Source organism: Cyrtonyx montezumae, unplaced genomic scaffold (assembly GCF_038088225.1).
Source record: "Cyrtonyx montezumae isolate F1298 unplaced genomic scaffold, pur_monq_1.0 scaffold_25, whole genome shotgun sequence".
Lineage (NCBI taxonomy): Eukaryota > Metazoa > Chordata > Aves > Galliformes > Odontophoridae > Cyrtonyx > Cyrtonyx montezumae.
The window spans coordinates 5,397,235-5,416,557 of record NW_027071992.1 but is presented as its reverse complement, the minus strand read 5'-3'; the positions used below and the strand labels follow the sequence as shown (position 1 = coordinate 5,416,557).

Below are 19,323 nucleotides of genomic sequence, written 5' to 3'. Positions count from 1 at the left end.
GGCTCGTACAGGCCCACCTCTCAAGCCCTTGATCCTCTGTATGGCATTCCTTCCCTTCAGCATATCAACCACTCCACACAGCTTTTGTCACTGGCAAACTCGCTGAAAATCTCACTGACAAAGATGTTAAATAGCTCAGGTCCCAATATGTACTCCACACAGATAGCACTTGTCACTCATGTCTGCCTGGACATCAGGCTGTTGACCACAATGCTTTGACTGCAACTATCTGATCAACTCTTTATTGACCGAGTGGTACACCCTCAAATTCCATATCTTTCCATTTTGTGTGGGCCAGTCTCAAGTGCTCTATACAAGTCCAGGTATCAGTTAGTCTTTCCTTACATACTAGTGCTGTAAATCTGTCGTAGAAGGCCATCAATTTTTTCTGGCAAAGGAACAATGTCACAGTATCTACTACAGAATAAACTAAGTACAGTTTCTTTTTCTTTCAATCTGCTAGCTACTGTAAAATATGAAGCAATAAGATCCGTCCGCAATTTCTACAAGTAATGGTAGATAGTTAATATTCATTAAATGCTGAAGGGTAAACAATCACCTCAATACTTCTTGATTTCAATAACTGAAATATAGTACTGGGTAAGAATTATAATTCACTTACTGCTTTAATTACTGAAATAATTGGTGAAAGTAATTGTTGTCATAAATAGAGAATGTTGAAAAGTTACAGTTGAAATCATTAAGATTTCATAGTACACAAGAAGAGCTTTCCAATGGAAAATTCTGTACAAAACAGGAATTACATCAATTAAAAAAAATAAAATTGCATATTTTACATAATCTTGTGGCACTTCCATAACACTCCATGTTGCTTCAGTAATACTCTTTGTACATTTTATTAGCCATGACACAAATTGGAAAACTGGTAGCATAGCTTTTCCTTGAGATTTCTTTGTCTGACTGTGCTTCTTGGCAAAAAAAAAAAGAAAAAAAACTTACTACACTTACTGTAAACCTGTTCTATTAATTCAATTTTCTGTGTTTTTTAGGGTTACAAGATTTCTCCAAATACTTTCAAAATTTTCTATATAGTGTAAGGGAAATTTCTAATAATATTTTTAAGCTAACTGTATTTCTGAAAGTTATTCTAATTTATAAATGAACAAACCAGGTAAAACACTCTGAATCCCCTGTGTCAAAGCTGCCATTCCTACCTCATGGAATCACAGATGATCAGCAAAAACTTTTGTTCTTGGATTTCTAATATAATTCAAAGCCAGAAGGGAACACCCAAAACAATTCCTCTCACTGTAATGCTAATAGCATCTCATGAATTGGTGCAAAAGGCAGTAGCAGTTGTTGCTGCTGTATTACAGGATTACCATGAATATAACTTCTGTTATCCCATCAGGGCTCATTAGAAAGTGTTCTAGAGAAGCTTCACAAATTTTGTTTACTGACTGGGCTAGCATTCTGAGATTGAAAAATGTTGTATCATCAATTGTAGCTTTTCAAAGGTCTGAGTTAAAATTAAAAAGTTTTAGGATGGATCTGTTCTAATACAATTGTTTTTAGCTATTTAGCCATCTGTGGAACTTGTAGAAGTAAACAAGTAAACAACCTTAAGTATTCTTAGAAAATTTGCAACTTCTACGATTTTATTCTATCTGACCTTGAAATAAACATTCTCTTTACTATCTGATTATCTTGGGCTGCTCCTACACAGTCCTCTTAAAATATCCTAAAAAGGTTAAGTTTACTTTTCTGTATTTTTTTATTACAGGCCAAGAAGGTCTATTGTTCATCTTTGCTCTTTGATAGATATCTCTCACTACTATTTTTGACAGTTTGTTTGTGGTTCTTTTTTTTTGTTTTGTTTTGTTTTGCTTTGTTTTTTTCACTTTTGGACTACGCTATAAATATCTAAGGTGCAGGAGGCAAAGGGATGAGGCCAGACTCTTCTCAGTAGTGTGTGGGGTAATAGGATGAGGGGAAATGGCCACAAACTGAAGCATAGGAAGCTCTGCATAAATGTGTGCGGGAACTTCTTCATGGTAAGGGTGGCAGAGCACTGGCACAGGCTGCACGTAGAGGTGGTGGAATCTCCTTCTCTGGAGTTGTTCTTGATGCCTACCTGTGGTCTAGGGAGCCTGCTTTGGCAGGAGGGCTGGACTCAGTAATCTCCAGAGGTCCATTCCAACCTCTACAGTTCTGTGATTCTGTGATAGGGAAAATAACCTAATATTGGATTGTCTGTCCTCAAATCTAGTGATAACTTTGATCTTCGAGCTCCTAGCAATTCCTTGCCAGCCTCGGAAAATGCATATTTCATATCTGTCAGCAAGTATATATTCCAGCTTTAAAGGAAAGCACATATTTCTAGGAGTAACAAAGGAATAATGGTGCTTCAGCTCAGCCTGCAATTGAAATGCCACTTATTTGAACTGGGATTCAGGATGCCTGCGTTCTATTCAGAGATCCTAAAAAGTGAAGCAAGCATGATTCCACTGCTCATTAGTGCATTTGGCAAGAGGAAAACTCCAGAGATATCAGGCCATCAGAAGCTTCTAGTATATATCCAGTACTACCCAGTGTTGGTCTTAAGTCTTAAGTCTTGAGTACATTCATGTGTTTTTCAGGTTAAAGTTACTTAAACTTGTACTTTATTTTAACTCTTTTTTAAAAATTCCTACTAAGTACTGCTAGACTATAGTTTATACACAAAATGAATGACAACCATCTGAACATGCAGATATTTTAAAGAGCTTTAAAGATTTTTAAACTATCAGAAAAATGAATTTCTGTTTTTGTTTCGGGGTTTTTTTTTTGGTTTGGTTTTTTTTTGTTTGTTTGTTTTTGTTTTTGTTTTTTTTTTACCTTATTATTAGGATTTTCAAGCTTTGTCTTTTTTTCTATGCTTCTTTCAATTTTGGTAACTTCTTCCCTTAATACAATTAAAATATTGAAATTCTATGTTTATAAATCATCATTTACTTTAAGCTAAAATGTCATTTAAACTTAAAAGAGAAACTTTTAAGATCTTTTTTTTTCCTCTGTATTCAATTAAAGCTAAATTTACAGAGCAGTCTCCAGAGGAAACCCCAGTCTGCTGATGACTTTACATTAATCTCCCACACAGCTTTTAGTACTTTTGTGTAGGCTGCATCTGCCCCCATTTAATTAAAAAGGATTTTGCCACCATTCCTATTTGCAGAACAATCAGGTTTTGCAAGCATATTCCATATCAAGAAATTTTACCATCAAACATAAATATGACAAAAATACAGTCATTGTCCAAATTTGCACTAATTAATCTGTGAATCAAAAAGCACAATTACACATTTGCATTTGATGAAGAGGAGTAATAGCTACTAATTCATGCATGCATAATAAAGTATCTCATAAAAACATTTAGGGCTATGGATTATTTTATACATTTTACTTTTGCAATTGTAAAATCAGATTAAACTTTTGACTGAGGAAAATTACTAAGGTAATGTCAAGTTTTATGATTGCTTATTTAAATATCTTACTGTAGTTCTCTCTGCATATATGAAAACATACTATTCACATCTGTATTTAACTATTTAGCTGTTTTTTTTCAAAATTGTATCAAAGTTTCCATAATTTCATTGTAATAAAATGGCTCAGAAATTACAATAATGAATGTCACATACATCCTTGATACATCCTTCCGCTCAGCCTTCAACATCAATCATGCATACGTTTAGAGGTGGTAATTCTAGTTGCAAAAATGATAAGGAGCATGAAAGATAAATCTGATGCTGTGAGAGACAAAAGGAAAGCAGAATATGTATACTAATAGATGTTTTGGACAGTGCCAGAGATTATAATAAATACCTGTAAGCATTAGGAAGATGTGACCCTCTGGAGCAGAAAGAATATGAGCTAGACAGACAAGCAGAAGGAAACTGAGGAAGGAAATTTTGCAGAAAGATTGCAGTCAGAGAATGACAGGACGTCTTCAAACTTTCCAGACATAGTAATAAAAATCCTATTGCTCAAATACAAAACTAGAGGAAAATAACTAAAAGTCCACACTACTGACTTGTCCCCAGTGAAAAAAATCTCCATTTCTGCATGTGCAGTGAATTTCATAACATATTTAACTATAAAATATCATCAATAAACATTTATTTTCTGTCTCACCCTGCTAGAGAGATTCAGACAGGTCTAACACATTAGACCTGGTAAGGCTGCAGACTACCATAATGAAACCTTTTATTGTAGAGTCTATGAGATTCTGATGTCACCTATTCAGACAGTTCTCATCGTGGAACCGTTGCATTTAATCACCCTGTCGCCTATACCAGAAAGGAGGCTAGAATTACTTTGAATTAAAGAAAATTATAGTAGAAGAGAGATGGCAAGAAAGAACAGAATGAGATCATTACGTATCCATTACGTGAGATTGCACAGAAACTTATTTTGTTGAAAATAACAGCAGTCAAACAGATCTTGGTCTAGCACATAGAGTAGATCCTCTGATAAAGCCTACACTTCTACTTTATTCTCAGAAGTTCAAGCAATAGACCTCAGAAAACACCTCAGAAAATTGGTTCAATGTTGGGAAAGAGGTAAAACCAGAACTACAATCTTTCATTGCTTGCTGTTCTATTTTCTTTGCTGTAACAAGAAAGAAAAATTAATCTGCCTATATAATTTTGTAAGCCAATTTCAAAGTTGTTTCCTATTACTTCTATTTCTATAAAATGTTATTTCTTTTAAGGAAGATCATAATATGTAAAGAAGAAATGTAAGGAAATGAGGCTCTGATCTGTTTGCTTTCCAGACGACTACTATCTAGCCTTCATTTAAAATGAAAGTGAAAACCGTAACTAGGCTGCTAAATAGAATCAAGAATACTTTTGTTGTCTCAAAGTAGAAACAAAGTCAGTAGGTATGTGAATATATTTAACAAACTGTTCTCAGAGCATACAGTTGATGTAAATTATGCATGTGGAAATCACTTTCTATGCTTGATAATTTCAATATTTTGATTAGGATTATGAAAAAAATTAAAAATTAATTATTATGAAAAAGTATAATTTTGATTAAGATTATGAAAAAATTAACTTTCTGTTTTTTCCAGAGAATCCCATTTCTTCTCTGTGTTCCAATCAAGAATATGATTGTCTGCTCTGTGATTTTTTCTGTTAAAATTTTTAATAGTAAAGAAAGCATTATTTCAATAAATTCCAAGCTTTCTACTAAAAAGAAACTGTAATATTAAAAAGAAATTTTTCCATGCCAAAAATAAAAAATAAATTCCATCTATAAGAATATTTTTTCCTTTAAAATTTCAATTATAATTGTTGTTGTTTAATTAAACAACAATTTGATAAAAGTTTTGCATTATATATAGTATTTATATATATATATTTATATATTTTATATATATAATATATATTTGCATTATATATAGTATTATATATAGTTTTGCATTATATATAGTCTGCACTATTCCAACAGTGTGTAATCTTGCAAAGAAAAGGACATATCAGCATGATCTAAAATATTCTGTATAATTTGGATGTAACATTGTGTAGCTGTTTAAAAAGCAACCCTTAAAAGTGTAAAGTATTCAAATTCCGGGTTGAGATTTGGAATCTCCATTAACTCCATCATTTGCTAGTAATACGAAATCTTACTGGAAATATGTTCAAAAGATCTATTTTTAATTATAAATCTGAATTCACACAATTTATTTGCATCCATAACAGAAAAATATGAGGGGAAAAAAAGATGAAATTGTTTAATATTAAAAACATATTTCTGGTATGTGTCTTTTGAGATATATTTTATGTTAGAAGTAATCAACATTATACCCAGGTTGTATAAAATATATTGCAGATCACTTCTGTGTAACATCACAAATAATTAAACAATATAAGAAAGAAATTTTTTCATGTGAATACATGGCCAAATGAAGAATTATATACTTCTGCTGCTGTGACATTCCTACCTAGCAATATACGTACACATCTAATTGCATTTTCTGTCATTTTAAGAAAATTTATTGCACACAGTAGGAGGTGCAGCAAGGTCTTACTGTGTATATGCTAACATACAAGTGTATCATTATTATTATTTTTTGGTTACTAGTGGTCTGAACCCAGATGAAAATTCTGCATAATGGAAGGAGTGCACGTTATGAACAGATAAGCGGTCTGGAAAAGAGAAACTCTTTCAATCTATTTTACTGAAGAATAACCATACTTAGCTAGCTGAAAAGTCATCATAGACAACTTCCTGTAGCCCATGCTGGCAACAACCAGGTGCTTAACAAATAGGAAGAAGAGGATATACAGAACTGATAAGCTTGCCAAGGCAGACCTTGCCAAGTAAATTCCTAATCTCCCAAAATTTTATTCCCAGGTGATTTCCTTAGCCAGATATGTTTCAAGTTATGTAGATGCAATAAGGCTATAGAGTAGCAGCCAGTGAATTATGTGTACCAGTTGTTAGGTAATGTCATAAAAGCTTTGTCTCTGCAGAAGTAAGAAGAGGCAAGGAGTTTACTGACAGCAGCTTGACTTAAACCAAAGCCTATTTGCCCATCTTTTTCAGGCACCACCTTGTCATATTCCACTGATTTTGAGAGGAACCTATGAGAAATACATTACCTGTAATCAGCTTTAGCAGAGGTAATATAAAAATGACTGCGCTCACAGAATTGTAGAAAGAATTGTCATGTAAATGCTGAAAATTGCTATGCTTCTACTTTGATACTCTCTCCTAGGTATGCGTTAACTGCTCAGATGCCAGGCCAGCATTCTTCACACAGCCACAGCAAGCGGCTTTTTGCTGCTGGTCTCTCTGTTTCCCTTTGACTGTTCTCCTTCAGGCTGAGAGAAAATGGATGTAATTTTCCTAAAGGTGAGATTCACCTACAGTTGCTGGCCAGATCACATTCTGGAAGTGATTCTCATCTTTGTGTGTCCATGACAGTCCACTACATTTCCCGTTTCTATTTATACACTGCTGTAATGGATAATTAGACAGACACCCAGATATCTCTGATATTGAATATATTATAAAGAGATAATATCCAAAAGGAAAGAAGTCCTTATAAGGAAAATTCTGTGTACCTCTCTAACTGGATAAGATTCCTTTTTTTTTTCTATCTCTAAGTGGACCACTATGACATTGTGAAAAAGTACACAGTAAGACATTATTTTCTAATAGACTTCTTTTTAGATTGCACTTCTAATACTGAACCAAACATGTGTGGCCTTGGTTTGACCGATTGCTCAAATAAATACATTAATAATTTACCTATTTTACTAGTTATTTGCTCAAATATAGACAATAGCTGAGCAATAAAAATCTCTCTTTCAGAAACTATTAAAATTGCAATACATAAAGATGATCTTAATAAGTTCCCTGACTTCCCTAACTCACTGCAATTTTTCCAATTATAATTAAAGCAACCTTTTACTTCTTGAGCTTTCCACACAGCATGAGCCACTGTAGCTGTGGACCTTGACACCAGTAATCATGAAGGCATATATGCAAGCAACATGTGAATTAAGACATTAGTCAAGGAAGAATCATCGGTAGAAATGATTTAAAGAGATAACATTGAAAATGGCTAGTCTCTGTACTAACAATCAAATCAACTACATAAAAAGAAAGTCTCTCTCGGTCTCTTTAACATACAATAGTGCTAAATTAAATGAATGGAGAGAGAAGTGCCTAGACACAGTACAAAATCCATTATGAACATAATAATAATAATTGAAAATTAAAATAATATTTTATCATAAAATCCTACATAATCAGCTCTTTCTACAAGCCAATGACTCACTTTCTGTTGTGTTCTGGATACACTGCAATTAAGGACTCAAAAACTGTAGGATGCCAACTTGACAGAAAAAGGAACTTATGATTGAACTAAAATACAAAAGAAGTGTAGAAAGTGCAAGTTAAAAAACCTTCCAAGGAGGGAAATGGAAGCATCACCTGGCTTTTTGAGAATGCAATTAGTATCCAGTTCAGCTGGAGATTAAATTGGTAATAGAGAGGATGGGCAGCAACAACAACAATAACAACATGAAAAGAAAGGAAAGGGAAGGAAAAGGAAAAGGAAAAGGAAAAGGAAAATGAAAAGGAAAAGGAAAAGGAAAAGGAAAAGGAAAAGGAAAAGGAAAAGGAAAAGGAAAAGGAAGAAGGGAGAAAAGGAAAAGGAAAAGGAAAAGAAGGAAGGGAAGGGAAGGGAAGGGAAGAGGAAGGAAGGGAAGGGAAGGGGGAAGGGAAGGGAAGGAGGGAAGGAGGAAGGGAAGGGAAGGAAGGAAGGGAAGGGAAGGAAGGGAAGGGAAGGGAAGGGAAGGGAAGAGGAAGAAGGGAAGGGAAGGGAAAGGGAAGGGAAGGAAGGGAAGGGAAGGAAGGGAAGGGAAGGAAAGGAAGGGAAGGGAGGGAAGGGAAGGAAGGGAAGGGAAGGGAAGGAAGAAGGAAAGGAAGGAGGAAGGGAAGGGAAGGGAAGGGAAGGAAGGGAAGGGAAGGGAAGGGAAGGAAGGGAAGGGAAGGGAAGGGAAGGGAAGGAAGGGAAGAGGGAAGGGAAGGGAAGGGAAAGGGAAGGGAAGGGAAGGGAAGGGAAGGGAAGGGAAGAGGGAAGGGAAGGGAAGGGAAGGAAGGGAAGGGAAGGGAAGGGAAGAAGAAAGAAAAGAAAAGAAAGAAAAGAAAAGAAAAGAAAAGAAAAGAAAAGAAAAGAAAAGAAAAGAAAAGAAAAGAAAAGAAAAGAAAAGAAAAGAAAAGAAAGAAAAGAAGAAAAGAAAAGAAAAGAAAAGAAAAGAAAGAAAGAAAAGAAAAGAAGAAGAAGAAAAAAAGAAAAGCAAGCCTGAGTGGAGCAAGTAACCAAGAAGTGAAGGACATAGAATAGGATGATGTACTCAAACTCTTCTTTGCTACTTTACTGGCAAGGTCTGTTACTGGGTTTCTCAGGTCATCATCTCTAGAGTAAATGTTTGAGGACATGGAGTGTATTGCACAATGTAGGAAAAGATTTAGGTTCTTAGGTAAACTGGTGGTGTTCTTGAAATCATGCGGGAGGCACCCAATCATGATGATGAAGCTGATCATTGTCCCTGTGAGGTCATGTTCTATTTATCATATTTGAAAAGTTGTGGAGATCAGTGGAGGTCCCCAGTTATCTGAGAAGGTATAATAAGAAGACCATCTCTGAAATAAAGAAAAGGACCCAGGGAACTACAGGCTTCTCCAGTCTGAGCTCAGTCCTGAGACGAATATTGAGCCAAAGCTGTGGGAAGTCATTTCCAAGCATTTAAAGGACAAGAAGGAACTGGCAACAGGCAGCATAAATTTGCCTAGGGAAAATCATGTGTAATAGACCAGACTAGATGAATGAGACCACAAGGCAGTCAAACTGCTCAGACCTTCAGACTCAAATGATATTGGACAGTTGTTCCAAATATAAATAGCAGCTAGTTAAGAACAGAGTTCCCTAGGAGTCAGTACTGGAGCCATGATAGATTAATTTGCAAACTTGATCAACTACCTGGAGAGTAAGATGTCATACATCTTCAAGAAGTTTGAAAAAGACCAGAATAGTATGAGCACTTGTTATGCTGGAGGGCTGCCATTCACAGGACTTCTGCAAGCTAAACGAATGGTACGAGAGGAACTATGTTCTGTCCATCAGAGGCAAAAAATAACCTCAGCTCAGATTATTACCTGCTGTTAATTTACTCTTTTGAATGTTTATCTCAAAGTTTAGGTGATAATTATATAACTTTGCATTCAAAGAAAACTATACCTCATGTTAGAATTTTTCTTTGAATCATAGTACATCCTGAGCTGGAAGGACCATGTCCTAACTCCTGAATCTATGTAGGGCAACCTGAAAGTTAAACCTGGGCATGTTGTCCAAGTGCTTCTTGAACACCAACAGATCTAAGCCCTGTTCCTGTGCCTGACCATCCTTTCTGTGAATAACTTTTATGTAATATCCATTAATATCCAAAGTATTATCCATGTAATATCCAAAGTATCCTTAGTCAGTTTTATACATCATGCTTTTTAGTTTGGTCGCTATCTTTGTTGCCTCCTTTGGACACAATCTAATATTTTTATATCCTTCTTGTATTTTAGAGCCAAAAAATGTGCAACAGTATTCAAAGTGAGATTACACCAATGATGAATAAAGTGGGACAATTACTTCTTTTGACTGGTAATACATACTACATAGATATTTCTAATCATTAAAAAAACCAAAATCCTAGTTTAAATAGTAATTGTGTTCTTCAATTCAAAACTCTGAAATTTAGAAAGGACTTCACTCAAGCTAATAAGAGACTGATAGAAGTTTTTCTGTCCTTCATAGCCTATGAGTCCATCTGACCCACTTAAGTATCCACTTAATGTTAGTTATAGCTTAAAATAATTATTTTCTTTGGGGGTGAGGATGCTGAAGAAGTGAGATTTACTCCTCCACACATATTAAGAATGACTTCTTTGGAAGTATACTGGTATGATGACAAACCCCTTCAGATTTCTTCTCTCTCTCCAGCATTTAGTCAATATAGATCTTAACCAATAGAATTATCTGTGAGTTGCTCTCCAAAATGACTCCAGCATATGCATAGCTGCATAGAAATTGCTGACAAAGAAGAAAAGTCAAGTGCTGGATGCCACAAATCATGAAGGCTTCCAACATTCACTTAGCCTCACAACTTCCTTCTGGTTTATTCCTACAATAGACCTGATCTTAAATGCTGACTCCATTTGGATTCCACACTAGTTTACTACACCTTTGTTTGTAACAGAAACTAGTTAATTGGAGTTCTGTGAGACAAAGTGTGACACAAACTGAGACTAAATGTGAGTCCAGATGTTTAACAAGAGTTAGACATTTAATTCCTTCTACTAACAATATACACCTTCTCAGATCTAGTCAGTAAAATTCTTCTTGACATACTAGGTTTATTCCTAAAGGTTGAGGTAACCTTGAGGCGCCCTTATTAATTTTTCTTCCAAAATACAGCACTGTGGCAGGTAGCATGGAGTAGAAACAAATTAGGAGCCAAAAGCTCTTGAATTTCTGTTCACAGCCTTGTCTGTTTTCTCTGTGATCTTGGCCAATTGCACCATCTCTTTGTGCCCAAGTTTTCCTATACAATAAAGATAATATTACTTACTTACTAACTGACACCTCAAAGGTAAAATGAGCATTAGGTCATGCTTAAAATGGTTTTAAAATAAAGATGTGCAATAAAACTGCTAAGAGTTATGGTGCTATTGTTCATTATTCTTAACCGAAAGGTGAGTCAGGTAACAAACACATCTGATTTTGAAAACAGCACAGACCTATAAGAAGCTGCTTAAGTAACATTTACAGCATGGCAGCCCAGACATTGTCATTCTGAGTTCATAAAGAAAATGAAATGGCAATTTATTTTTTTCCTATTTCAGTGCTATGCAAACCATAGTTCTCACTTATTTTCACTACATACAGTGCCCTACTGAGTTACAAATAAATAAATCCAAAGAGCAGCTTTACCCCAGCTTTTATTTTTACTGCGTGTTACTCTGATAAGGTTCAATCTCATTGCTTTCATCATCAAACTCTAACACTTATGTCCTTTAAAAAATAACCAAGTGTGGGTTGTTTTTTTGTTGTTGTTGTTGTTCTGTTTTGTTTTTAAGAATACTTGATATAATAGGTGAAAATTATTGATTAGCAGTCCTACATTTCAGTGGTATAACTTTTTTCTTAAAAATACATAAAACAAAATCTGATCTTTGAATTATTGCTTTGGTGGGGAAAAGACAATGGAAGGAAGTGAAAGGCTTTAAGATACATTTTATTTGAAATTAGAACCACTTGTATGGGTACAGTATCAAACGCATTCATGATGCTAATAACATTTTTCATACTATTTATTCTCAAAACTAGGCATTAAAAGTTTAATTGTTGGTTTACAGTCTGCAATAATTACAAACAAATTACAAGTGCATCTCAAAGGATAGGAAGAAGAAATGCATAGCTTTATATCAAATTTTGTTCTGATTTCCAATGTAGAAAACTTAATTTCTTTTTTTTTTATGGATGAGAAGGGATTTTAAGCATTTCAGTGTCTATCTAATCCACGGATCTGCCACTACAATGAACAACTAATATACTAGAAGAGAAAGAGAACTGAAAAAAAAAAAAACTTCAGAAATTAACCATTGTGCAAGTCATTCTTGTAGCTCCCAAGAGTTCCACAAGCACACTAATATATACACTTTCAGTTGTATATAAGCAATATGAATGCAATTTAAAAAAAAATCTGGTGTTGTACAGTAATAATAATCACTCAAAGATTGTGTTTTAGCAAAGAATAGGTAAATCACAGAATCATAGAAGCGTACATGTTGGAAAGATACTTAAGATCGTGGAGTGCTACCATCCCCCTAACACTACCAAGTCCACCACTAAACCGTGTCACTAAGCATGACATCCACAGGTCTCCAATGCCATCAGAGATGGCAGCTCCATCACTTAACTGTGCAGCCTGCTGCAATGCCTAACCAGCCCTTTCCTTCCTGATACACAAATCTAAACTTCCTCTGGAGCAACCTGAGGCCATTTAGTCTCATCCTATCCCTTGTAGCCTGAGAAAACAGGCTGATACTTGCCTTCCTGAAGTCTTCTTAACCACTTCTTTTCTCTAAAACAACTTCTGCTGTCCAGATAGCCAATAAATAAAGTTTCAAAGTACATGACTTCTATCTCCAGAGTTTACATTCAACCAGTATGACATTTCCCATTCTTCTATGGCATTTGTATGTCTTCAGAGGACAGAAGAATTACAACACTGACTTTAATGTACAACTTTAAATACTTCATTTCTTCAGGGGTAATTTGTACTTCGAAGTCACTGTTCACAGTGCAGTATGTGTGTGTGTCATTGCATTTCAGAGTCTAACAAAAGCAGATTCAGATAGGAATATCTCAGTCCTATCCTATCTATTCCTGTCCATCTCTTCTTTTGAGTTACACAATGCAAAGAGAGAGTTTCCATAAGAAAGGTGACTGAAAAGTCTTTCATTAAATTTCATGAGCTTCATTAATGACGATGAAAAAATTTCATATTTTAAGTGATCAGCAATAAGGATTCATGACCAAAGGGTGATCTGTTATGAACAGCAAGAATCAAGAGTGACAAACTGTTTGGAATCAAGAGTGAAAGATTCCACAAGGCATATTCCACACAAGAGTAAAATCTTTCTTTATAAGAAATATGATAAGATATAGGATAAGAAATGCCACAGCATTGTCTGTTTGTTGTGCACTCTGAATACCTAAATGTTTCTAGGTGCTCGGTGATGAACCCAACACCATATGATTCCTAAGCTCACATGACTGACGCTAGTGTAAGTGTATGTAAGGACTCAGATCATGCTGCAGCCTTGCAGATTACTTTGCTTAAGGAAAAGTACGTTTATTTCACTTCAAAGGATATGATAAATATACCTCAATGGTGGACAAATCAAAGCCATTATTAAATACAGATTTGACCAATTGCCCTTCTAAATCAAATCTAAGTGTCTGAAAGAAAAAATAAAAATTAATAGTATCACACTTACTCAAGCAAATATTTATATTAGGAATCATTTATTGTTATAATTATACTATATTTATATGTATTTATTATAATTATTTATAATATTAGGAATTATTTATATATTGAATCAAGTCTGGAGCTGTGGCTGTTGGGCAAAACAAATATAGAGGAAAGAAAACTCTTTGAAATCTTTATTGTAAAGGAGATACAACCAAATTCTTTAAACTTTCTCAAACAAATGAGATTCAGATGAGTATAACAGACCACAATTCTAATATTATCTGCTTTGGCAAAAGCAAAAATCTGCTATCAAACCCTTCTTATCTGTGTATTCATTCATAAATGGCATCATATCTGTTACCTATATCGAAAATGCTGGTAAAATTAATTCTAGTTATCTGAAGAAAACTGGAAAAATTTAAAGCATGTAATCACATACACAAGCAAAATACTGCTATTCGATTTTACCATAGGACCCCACATTTAAAGTTACATACAAAAGCTATTCTACTTAAAATTAAAAAAAAAAATCAAAATATCAAAAGCAATTTTAATATTCTCACTGCAAGGTCTTGCAACAGTTATATTTCACAAATCTAACTGTTGCTACCAGTAGCAGACTTATCAATTTTTATGTAGGATTTTTTTGTTGCTCCTACTAGCAATATTATATTTGAAACTTCAGTACAAGACATGAATCTTTCATCATAATGATGATCTTTGTTATCCTCTCAGTTTAATCTGGATGAAAAAATCAGAATCAGGCTCAACAGCAGCCTAAGTATGAAAAAAAATTTGAAGAGTGAATGGGATAACCAATAGCGTGAAGACTCTCATTAGAGTTAAAGTAAGCATTTAAAAGTGTGAAAGATAAGAAAAAAAATTCTGAATATTTACTATCTAGCCTTTCATTTATTTTGTTTTCTTTCTTAAATTAGCAGCTTCAGTTAATCTGCGTAGTTCATATAAAGCTAATGAGAATACAGAAACAATGAAGACAGAAAGAAATAACAAAAAAAAAAAAAGTCTGAGAATGTGTATGTATGTTTAGGAACAGAATACACATTGTATTTTTAAAATTAAATCTACTGTGACTGTTTTGAGTTCTGTGCATTCCAGGTACTTAAACTGCAGTACAAGACAATTTATAGTGCCATCTATGGGATTTTTTAGTGTCTTCCTCCAAAAATACGTTTTTGTAATTTAGCTTGTCTTTGCTGATTACATTCTTCTTTCTTAAAATCGCTTCCTATGACTCAACTGCTCTTGCACCTCTGCCAGCCCATTGAAAACAGGGAATAGATCTGTATACATTCATGCAGACAAAAAAACCTTGATAAAAGGATGGATTTTTCCTGCTGTTGAGTTTGCATTATGAGCATGTAAATGAGAAACACGTAGCTGCTTGAGAGAGCTAACTACCGAAAATGGCATTAAACATCTAGAGAAATTCAATTTCTAAAATAATATTCTTCCTGTAGCAATGTAATTGTTCTTCAGCTAAAAAAGAATCCTAAGAGCTACCAATTTTATATTACCAAGAGGCATCAACATTGTAATTGCTTCTGCTGTTGTGTTCAGTTTTACTTTGTTTGTTTGTTTAAACAGCCTGGCAGCTCAACTTAACAATCTGTAGATCTGCTGTTTCTCAGTTGCTCCCTGAAATAAAGGTTTTTTTATAGATAAATCTTTCTTTGTCCAGTTTCAAAACAAATTTTATCATCCACAGAAATGAAAGCCGTAGGCAGAATAGAAAGTTATCTATAATGTTTCTAATGTCCACAACAGATTCTCAGATGCAGAGAAGCCTCTCCGAGGACATCGATCTCTGAGAACAGCAGATAGGTATAAATAATAACAAGTATTTTTCAGGTTTGTTATTTATATGAATACCCACTAAACTGCCTTGCTATAGCATATTGGAATGCAACCTGGAAAACAACCATCATCTCAATAAGTCAACAACCACTTAGACTTTTTCATAGGACAGAAGTATTTACTCTGCTACCTGACTTATCTATCACATACTTATTCTTTTCAGTCAGTGCTGTGAGGTAGCAAATTCTCTCCAAAGCACAAAGTACCTCTTGGGTATTACATGGTTTACACAGAGTATCCCAAATACAATTTAATTTTCAAAGCAAAATAACCTGAAATTCAGAAAGGCCAGAAATATGGACTGTCATAATTGCCCCTACACTAATTTTCCTTCCAGATTTCAGACCAATCTTATCTCCATCCTCTACAGATAGAAAACAAGTAGACAAAAAATCAAGACACCAATCTGTCTTTAAACCTTTACCAAACGGCATTAAATTCCTCACAGATGTAGTGAATGTTTCACCAAGTATGCTTTCAGAACTAGTCTCACCTATTCCAGAAATAAATGCACATGGGAATGGGACCTAGGAGGTAATGTTATGTATAAAGATAGATCATTAATTTTAGCCATAGCATCCTAATGAATATTTATAGCTTTCATTCACATAGTACAGCTCTTACATTCTTTATACAGCTACAGGTTGGTGAATACACTAGATGTATTGATGTGACCAGACGTTTCTAAATTCTGCATTTCAGTTCTCAGTGTGTCCATCCTGCCTTTTCTTTAGGCATCATTATGTTACCAAGTGGCTGCACTGCCTTCACAATTAAGAGTATAGTACATTCTAAGCAACTCACATTTTGGAAAACAACACAATAAGATAGTATGAAAAATAATCAAGATCTGAAAAGGTTACATTATAAAACATGCTTGATATAGGAAGTGATGAGCATAATATGAAGAAGCCGTAATACTCACTACAGACAAATATGCACAACTATTTCTATTATAAATAACCTAGACATTCAGAAGCAAGTACAATCCTCTCATGATTCCTTGCCGTTGATTTTGAAACTGCATTGCACAAAATATTTTCTGAGTACAGAAATTCTGCCCCTATTATAATACTCCAAAAGGGTTATTCAAGCCTCTGTAATACAGACATTATTTTTTTACTATGAAGCAATTGATCGGGTTCAGATAAAATGTTTCCCAGTGTTTGTATTTGGACATGACCAAAAGGTTTACAATCTGAGTGATAAGAACAAATTTGCATATGAACATTTTATTCTCATTTTTATTCTCAAAAACTAAACTCTTCTAGACACTACAAAATGACTTCCATATATATATTTATAGTGGATTGTGTCATAGAATGATGATCTGCTGTCCTACACCTATCATGGAAAATGACAAATCAAAAAGAACTTGCTGGACCTTACCTGCTGGACTCTGCAGATGTAATGGCAATCAGAGGAGGAATCCTCAGTGGAAGAGTTGTGGGCCGTGGGATGGTCTCATTGTCATTCTTTTTATCCCAGTCTGCCTGTTCTAGCTGCCTGAAAGCCAGAGGGGGAAGCTGGATGTTACGGGATGATAACCTCCTCACAAGATAGGGCTCCATTCCCTGTAAAGACTCTTCCTCCTCATTATGGTGATGCAGTGCTTCTTCTGAAACCTGCAATCAGCAAAAACAAACAAACAAAAAAAAACCCAACACCATATAGAACACCCATAATGCCAATTAAATTACCCCTTCAATTCATTTCAATAAATTTGTTTCTTATAAATACTAGTTATACTTTATTATCATAACTGAGGAAATGCAAAAGTGAAAAAATGCAGTAAAAAGTTTACAGAGTTTGAGTAATCTGCCACTTTAATGCAATGATGAAGCTATTTATGAGAAGAAAAAGACATCACTTCCTGAAATATGTATTTCTACCTGTATTGGAAACAAATGTCTGCATTAAACACACTTCTATCTTGCAATTTGTTTGCTTGCTTCCCTGAAAATTTTCTATCGTCTGGAAGATGTGAGAATCCAAATAGCAATAATAAAATAAAAGTGGTAGTCAGAGATTGCAGCTATACACCTCTAGACTGAAAATAGGAGAGAATTCACCTTAAATTCTCTTATTAAACCATATTTAAAAGATTACTGCAGCTGTTCCAACTCCCACCTTTCTTCCTGACACACAATAGTCTCATGCTAATATGAAGTGATTAGTAGTTAAAACAACCAGTGCAGTGCTTGGAAACAATGAATAAGTAGAGCTTCTGAGGGTGTGGCTATTACAAAATCTTAAGATTAAACATGATTAAACATTCTTTTTAAAATGATAATGTAAAATGTTGGTAATATTTTCTGTGTCATGGAATAACAATGTTTAATGTAGGAAAGAAGTCTTCAACCTACTTAAAGGGGGCAAAATTCATAGAATCGTAGAATCACCAAGGATAGAAAAGACCTACAATATCATCCAGTCTAACTGTCCATCTATAACCAATTGTTCTCACTAAACCATGTTCCTCAACACAACGTCTAAACATTCCTTGAATACCTTCATGGTCGGTGACTCCACCACCTCCCATTCCAGTGCCTGACCACTCTTTTGGGAAAGAAGTATTTCCTAATATCCATTAAGAATTTGGTGCAACTTGAGGCCATTCCCTCTAGTCCTATCACTACTTACAAGAAAGAAGACGCCAAACCCCAGCTCACTCCAACCTCCCTTCAGGTAGTTATAGAGAGCAATAAGGTCTTCCCTGTGCCTCCTTTTCTCCAGACAGAACAATCCCAGCTCCCTCAGCCGTTCCTCAGAAGATCTGTGCTCCAGACTGCTCACCAGCTTTGTTGCCCTCCTTGGAACACGCTCCAGGGCCTCAATGTCTTTTTTGCAGTGAGGGACCCAAAACTGAACACAGTACTTGAGGTGCAGCCTCACCAGTGCTAAGTACAGGGGGACAAATGCTTCCCTGCTCCTGTTGGCAACACTATTTCTGATACAAGCCAGGATTGCACTGGCTTTTTTGTCTGCCTGGGCACACTGCTGGCTCATGTTCAACTGAGCATCAACCAATACCCCAAGGTCAATTTCCTCTACACAGTCTTCCAGCCACTCTGCCCCAAGCCTGTAGCATTGCCTGAGGTTGTTGTGGCCACTGGCACTTGGTCTTCAACCTCATCCCATTGGCCTCACCCCAGTGATCCAGCCTATCCAGATCCCTCTGAAATGCCTCACTATGATGTCTCACTATGTGAGACAGTGTCAGAGATTTTGGTGCAGACTAGGAAGACTATGTCAACAGCCATTCCCTCATCCACCAGATGGGTCACTAGATCATAGAAGGAGATCTGGCTGGCCAAGCAGGACCTGCCCTTCACGAGCCCATGCTGGTTGAGCCTGATCCATTGGTTCTGCCACACATGTTGCATGATCTCAATCAAGACAATCTTCTCCCTAACCTTCCCTGGCATTGAGGTCAGGCTGACAGTCCTGTAGTTCCCTGGATCCCCCTTAAGATCCCTCTTGTAGATGGGAGTCACACTGGCAAGCCTCCAATCTTCTGGGACCTCACCAGTCAACCAGAAGCACTGATATGTGATGCAGAGTGTCTCAGATATCACCTCCACCAGTTTCCTCAGCACTCTCTGGTGAATCTCATCCATCCCCATGGACTTGTGCAGGTCCGGTTGGAGTAGTAGGTCTCTGGCTGTTTCCTTCTGAATTCTGGTGGGTTTATTCTGCTCTCCAACTAAAACTTCCAGGTCAGAGAGTGGACTACTGGTCTGAATTTTAAAGGCATATGTGAAGAAGGCAATGAGAACCTCAGCCATTTCCTTATCCTTAGTTGTCATGTACCCAGCCTCATCCAGTAAAGAATGAATATTCTCTTTATCTCTTCTCTTACAGTTAATGTATTGTAAAAGAGTTTCTTGTTCGC

General features: G+C 35.6%; 1 protein-coding gene across 3 annotated transcripts in view; it reads right to left on the bottom strand.

Moving 5' to 3' along the window:
- Positions 1-19,323, bottom strand: part of PDE4D (phosphodiesterase 4D) — a 563,993-nt gene that overhangs the window by 384,967 nt on the left and 159,703 nt on the right. For all 3 annotated transcript variants that reach the window (XM_065739842.1, XM_065739848.1, XM_065739847.1), the window contains exon 3: positions 16,818-17,053. In XM_065739842.1, the coding sequence (XP_065595914.1) occupies positions 16,818-17,053 (236 nt within the window). The remainder of the gene's footprint in view (positions 1-16,817; positions 17,054-19,323) is intronic.